The following is a 6880-nucleotide window of genomic DNA, read 5'->3' on the forward strand; positions in this document are numbered from 1 at the left end:
GAGGGGAGAAGAGGGCAGGGGAGGGGAGGGGAGGGGAGGGCAGGGGAGGGGAGGGGAGAAGAGGGGAGGGGAGGGGAGAAGAGGGGAGGGGAGGGGAGGGGAGGGGAGGGGAGGGGAGGGGAGGGGAGGGGAGGGGAGAAGAGGGGAGGGGAGGGGAGGGGAGGGGAGGGGAGGGGAGGGGAGGGGAGAGCGAATGTCGACAAATGACCTCCCACCTCCTCCCCTAACGCACCCAGTCCGTAGATGGACACTGACGGATGAGCACTTTAACAGTAGATTCACTATGAAATATAAAATGATTGATTATTGATGGATTTGATGTCCCTGGATTATATCTAAATATATTTGACCTGCTGAATTGAAATGAACAATAGCCTGAACATTTTCAGTGTCATTTCAATGACTAGGCCTATAATGAGTGACATTCTCTGATATCCCATAATAAAAATGCTTGGTGACTCAAAGCAGGTATGCAGATAATCTGTAGGCCCTAATACCACAACCATGTATCACAACCACTTGGTCATATAGCCTACAGTATGTCCGGTTGGCACAGCTTCAGGCAAAGACCAGCAGCCAGGCAGAGCACTCATGGTTGTCGACAGCTGGCCAGGTGCAGGGGACATGTGTGTCATCACATGGTTAGTAAGTATGTAGCAGCCCTCTCATTAGGTCTCGCAGCTCCTTTGAGTATCCACTGCCAGCTAATTGCACCTGCGGATGGACACGGCTGCAGGGTCAACGAAGGTCTAGGTCTCTAGACACTTAGACAAAGGAAGAGGATGCACAGTTCTGTGAACACACTAAAACATGCACTACTACATGAGTCAGGGCTTTTTCACCAGGCTAAAGAGGTGCCGAAGGTAGTTTCTGACAGGGCGGAAAACCTATCTGTGTGATCAACAAGGGAAATGCATTCCGTCAGATCAAACATCACCTCTTAGTAGCCTACCCCCCTGTCAAAGTGACATGCATAGAATGTTGCTACATGAAGTTGTACACAATTTTAGAAAAATGAGAGCAAACATTAATTCAATTACTTTATGATTTCTTATGCCGAGTCCCAACAAATCCAATAATGTAAATGCCCTCTCTGTGTACCAAGCTACCAGCCTAGATGAGACACATTATCATCTACCAATAATACACTGTGGGGGAGCAAAGTCAAACAGACACAGACTTCATCCAGGTTTGCAGCGGGTACCGTGCACCTGTGCTGTGCATGTTGCCTCCTGCTTGTCCAGCTTGTCCAGTAAGAATGCTGATTGATTGAAGCACAGTGTGCAACAGAGTGGACAAAGAGACAAAGCAAAGATGTGTGTGGAATGTGTTTTACCGTGAATGGATACAGTTGTGGCCATAAAAGAGATGGGTATGGACGGGCAGGGCCTCCTCTCCTTTGCGTAAAAGGGGCTGTGTTGTTCACTATTGAGATGCAGATATTTGGTGATCTGTCGGCGCCCTCTAGAGGTTTTGAATGGGACCTGTGAATATCAGAAAATGAAAAGACTGTGACAGTGATGAGGATGATGAGCAATATTCATGAGGATAATGCTCTTCATGTTTGCCTCACTTAGGAGTGAGTATTCCCATGTAATGGCAAAGACAAGCCAGAAGGCATTACCAAAACATGTAGCTGCCAGTGAGATTTTGTTTAAAGTTAAAGAGGGGAAAACCATGGATTTTTCTAAGAAAACATATTTATGACTCCCCTGTGGGTGCCAGAACAGCCGGTCTCCTCTAATTGGAGCAACGTGTGTGTGTGTGTGTGTGTGTGTGTGTGTGTGTGTGTGTGTGTGTGTGTGTGTGTGTGTGTGTGCGTGTGCGTGTGTGAGTGTGTGTGTGTGTGTGTGTGTGTGTGTGTGTGTCTGTGTGTTTGTGTGTGTGTGTGTGTGTGTGTGTATATTAGGGCTGAAATGTATGACATCACATGTTGATCTGTACAAAAATACATTGAAATATTTGTATACTTCCCCTCTTTAGATCCTGTAGCTTAGCATCTACCCTTCCTGTGTAGGCGTGTTGGCTTACAATGAACTTCCTTCCAAAGGTAGCTAACCTCCTCTCTTCTGTGTGCTGCTGTCAGGACCTGCAAGAGCATTCTTACTATACTCTATAATCCATAACTTTTAAACTGAATCTCCATATGTCCCCTGTTCTTTTTTTCTTTTACAAGAGGTTAGGCCAGGAAGTGATTATAATTCTCCACGATGAAGACGTTATTAATATCAAACTGTACTTAAATCTATCCCTAACCCTAACCCTGAGAGGCCATGTGCCATTTTTATAATGACGTGGTCATATCTACTGATAAAAATGTCCTAACACATCATGACAAACCTTTATGAATAGATATTAGAATGGATCATGCTTTCAAGTTTGAAGATTCAAGTGTATTGTTACATCCCATTATACAAGTATAAGACTAGAGTACAATTCTTAGGCTTCAGTTCCTCGACATTGCAGCGACAATAAAGTGCATGGTAATTAAATAAATAAAGTCACAAAAGAGACAAATGAGCAAAATAATAATACAAATAATAGCATGCGTATTGCACTTGTGTAAGAGGTAATAGGCCTATTGCTCCCGTGTAAGATGTAGTATTGCACTCGTGTAAGAGGTAGTATTGAGTTATGTGATTGTGTGCTTAAATTACAATCTGTTGTCATAAACACTTGTTTTGGATTCCACTTTTTAACCACCTCTTCAGGCTATACGCATTAACTGTCACTCTTGAAACCTCCCCATCCCCCTGTCAGTTTTTCTACTGTACGTTACAGTTTTTCTCTATCGCTTTAACGCTAACAGCTTTTGCAAGAGATTTGTGGAGTTTAGGGTTTTGTGTGTGAGTTTTTGGATTTGTGTTAAGAGTTAAGAGAAAATGAGCTATGCTTTGACTAAACGTGTTAAAGCGCTAGAGAAAAACTGTAACAGTGCTGCAAAATGAGTGATAAGCAAGAAATGTGTTTGTCATTGTGAAGAATTGGTGTGAGATAAAAATACACCAGTTTCAGGTTTTGGTCATTGTGTTTGAGGTTCCGATGTTAGTGTTAAAGCGATAGAGAAAAACTGTAATGCAGTTGTGCAGTATCACCAAGGACATGGACCGTGGCACACATGAATCACACCAAACCAATACACAGAGAGATTATTGAATGATTGATTTAATATTTTACTTGATTTTTAAAAGACGTGGTTAAAAAATGCATCAGAGATACAGTATGTCAGACAGACCTGTGCCTTCACTAATTCTAGTGCTGCCATTTGCGTTGCAAATCCGATGACAATGCTTGCTTCTGTCAATAAAACATCCCGTTCATAACACATCTCCTCATTGTAAAGAAACACAAATAAAACAAAGACAATTGGTTTGTTTGATCTTGATCATCCTTAGACTACTGTAATCAATGTAATCAGTCTATCTGCCTGCTAGTTTGAAGAGGGGGCGTATTGGTCACACTTGTCACCAGTCAGATGGAGATCACATGTTAGAGTGTAGGAGAATCTGAAACTACCATGATTCAGACCGCAGTTATGCTCATGCCTTCCCTTCCTTATATTTATAGTGCACCCACCCAGGTGGTCATCATGCCAAACGTCGTCATCCCACACTTCTAGAACAAGGTTGTGGTGAGTCTCTACATCACCAAAATCATAGTGTATGTTCCAATGTGGATTACGGTCTCTGATGTAACCAGTCTGCCGATAGTGACTTCCAAACCACAATTTGACATAACCCTCTGGTCTCCCTCCCGCATCCCCACCGTCCAGATTAAAGCCACGGTCCACATGCACGGTCAGTTTGCCCTTCCCTGCCAGAAGGGGGCAGCAGTCCGCAGAGAGGTTGGGTGAAGTCATCCCACAATGCTTTGGTGTGTCGTTTTTCTTTATGCCGTTGTTAATCACATACTGGCTGATAGCAGTTTGCAGGTTAGCTTTCACTTTAGAGTCCGCCGCCAGCTCGTGCAGGGGAGACGTCGAGAAGGACAGGATATCTGGTAGCGTTATGATAGTAGTCAGCCATTTGTCGAAATCAGCAGAGTCCTCCTCGGTCATGGAGACGTCTCCCATCCAGTCCCTCCCTCCCGTCACCTCGGTCATGTGACTCAGGTAGCCCTTGTTGTAACCGGTGGCGCTGTCCTGGTTGCTCAGGACCTTGGAGCACTCCTTGCTAACGCCGTTAAACCCTGCCAGGCCCAGCCCTACAGACAGACCCATACTCATGCAGCTCTCTACCTGAGACACAGACACCTTGTTCAGGGTGGCCACACAGGTGCGGATGGCAGTCACCTTGTTCATCCGGCCCCCCAGGTCCACGAGGCGGATGTAGTGGGTCCCGTAGGTGTCGATGAAGCGCTGGTAGATTTCATCGGTGGTGGTGTTGTATTCCTGGGGTAGAGACATGACGTCACGCTGGAACTCATGACTCAGAGGATAACTGCTTGACACCCGGAAACTAGGAGAAGGAAAAGAGTGTGAAGAAAACCAACTTCAGACCAGGCAGATGTGTTTACTGAAAATATTCTAACATTTTAACAATTTCACCATGTTGGCCTTTTGTTCAGAGAGCAAAAAAAAAAAAACTACACTCAGCAATACTGTTTGTATCGATGACCTCACAAATTGTTAAGTCACATACCCTGTACAATCTCATACATATATAATCTCACTTGTAGTGTGAGCAGGTTAACTGGTGAACAGAGAGAGACGTCTTGTCTGCCTTGAAAGATGAGGAGGCGAAGCTCTGAGCCTTGGACTTGCTGCCTGCTAGCTGCAGCCCTAGGCTCGCCTCCTTGTACTCCAGGTCTAGCCCCAGCTGGAATGGAAAGATGAATGTATGAATAAAGGAATGAACTAATGAGCATATGAATGAATAAAAGAATGAACTAATGAACAAATGAATGGATGAAAAATTGAATAAACAAACGAACAAATGAATGAATGAATAAAGGAATGAACTAATGAACAGATGAATGAATAAAGGAATGAACTAATGAGCAAATGAATGAATAAAGGAATTAACTAATGAACGGATGAATGAATGATAGGTGTAGCCCTACCGTCCAGTCGTTACTGATGACAGAGGCAGAACTTTCTACCAGGGAGCTGACGGAGGAGAAGCTGGAGCTGATGATGTTCTGCCTGCAGCTACTGTCGGCGCGCCAGTCCACCATGTACCGAGGCAGCTTCTGCAGCTGCCCCCCCATCAGAGGGTTGGTGCACACGCGGCAGGAGTCGTCAGGGTTCAGGTAACTGTACACATCGGTCACGTAGGCCCCTTTACGCTCCAGTTTCACCACATCATAGCCCTCGCCCGCTAACATGTAGCCAGGTACGAAGGGGAGGTCCGGATCAAGACATTCTGCCGGTGTCCCGGGGCGACAAGTGAGGGCCGTGTCCAGGTGTGACAGAACCAGGAGAACCAGGAACGCCAGGTGAGACAGTGGAGAGGCCATCACTGATGACGTCATCATTGTCTAGCTTCTCTATTTCAGAGCGGTGAGAAAGAGCATCTGCAGGAGAAGGTGACAGAGACAGTAGGCCTACATTAAAAAAACATACTGTTAAAAAGTGCATTTGAGTTTGTTGGAGAAAAAAAGATACAATGATAAGAGCTGTACAGTATAAGGTTACCGATGCTTGGATGGATCTTCACAGGAACTAGTCTAAACATAAGTAACGTAGTTCTTGAGAGGATGTGCTTTTTCAGTGGATTGGGTTGACTCTACAGATCAGTGGAGGCTGGTGGAGGTAGAAATTGGAGGGCGGGCGCATTGTAATGCATGGAAAGAATGTGGGGCGGCTGTGGCTCAGGGGGTAGAGCCGGCGTCTAATGATCACAAGGTCGGCAGTTCTGCGGTTCGAACCCTGGCCGGCCACATGTCGAAGTGTCCTTGGGCAAGACCCTGAACCCCAAATTGCTCCCAATGAGCGGGCTGGCGCCTTGCATGGTAGCTTGCCGCCACTGGTGTGTGTGTGAATGGGTGAATGAGAGGGCATTGTATGAATGAATGAATGAATGAATGAATCGTTTAAAGCAAAGTGCTTTGGAATAAGGCGCTATATAAGTGAGCCTGTCCTCCCATTTCTGCACCAGCCATAAATAGCTGCTAATATTGTGACCTGAATAAGGCGATTAACACAACTCACATACATTTATAGTTACAAAAAATGATGATTAACTTTCCATTTAAACTTGCAGTAATGTTTCACAAATCATTCCAGAACATTTCCTACACCAAAGATACATTCGTTTGAAAGTCAACTGACATCAGATGTGTCCCTCCTCGTCCCCTCCTCATACTCACAGAGTGATCTTCTGCCATGAACCTCTTCACCTAATGATCTCTGTTCTCCTCGGTTCTCTTATAAGAGACATGGCACACCCTCTATCTAGCTATCCAAAGGTACAGCTGGAGATAGCGATATGGTGTTATGTAACAACAATTTTCTTTATCGCTTTAACACGTTTTCTGAAAGCATGGCTCACTCTTAACACAAATTAATGCAAAGATTCACACACAAAACCCTAAACTCCACAAATCTTGAAAGCAAACACTGCATTCAAAATAATGTTAGATCTTCTCACAATGAAATGTTGTCGTCACACACACACCATCAAATGAATAGACACTTCTAAGAACCAATTGAACATTGATGTGCTCAATGTAAAACACTATGATCAGCGGAAAACAGTACTATGATAAGCATGGGGCTCACATATGCTCTTCCTTTGTCTTAACATGAAGTGATCTTGCACTGTACAGTATTGTATTGTTGTCCCAGTGTCCTGTCTGCTATGTTGTCTTTCATGTTATATTTATGATGGATTTAATGTTTTTAATACCTGGCTGGCTGCAACCAAATTCACTTGATCAG

At 44.5% G+C, this 6880-nt stretch overlaps 1 protein-coding gene across 1 annotated transcript; it reads right to left on the bottom strand.

Moving 5' to 3' along the window:
• Positions 1-1181: 1181 nt before the first annotated feature.
• LOC308154898 (perforin-1-like) lies at positions 1182-6335 on the bottom strand (the record flags this gene model as incomplete). Its single annotated transcript, XM_080528115.1, has 5 exons — positions 6310-6335; positions 5062-5514; positions 4672-4817; positions 3766-4457; positions 1182-1261 (listed from the first exon to the last, which is right to left on the bottom strand). Exons 2-5 carry the CDS (start codon positions 5473-5475, stop codon positions 1182-1184), a joined length of 1332 nt encoding a protein of 443 aa, XP_080384241.1. The 5' UTR covers positions 5476-5514; positions 6310-6335.
• Between the last annotated feature and the right edge of the window lie 545 nt (positions 6336-6880).

This window comes from Nansenia antarctica (assembly GCF_963989245.1).
Source record: "Nansenia antarctica genome assembly, chromosome: 4".
NCBI classification, from domain to species: domain Eukaryota; kingdom Metazoa; phylum Chordata; class Actinopteri; order Argentiniformes; family Microstomatidae; genus Nansenia; species Nansenia antarctica.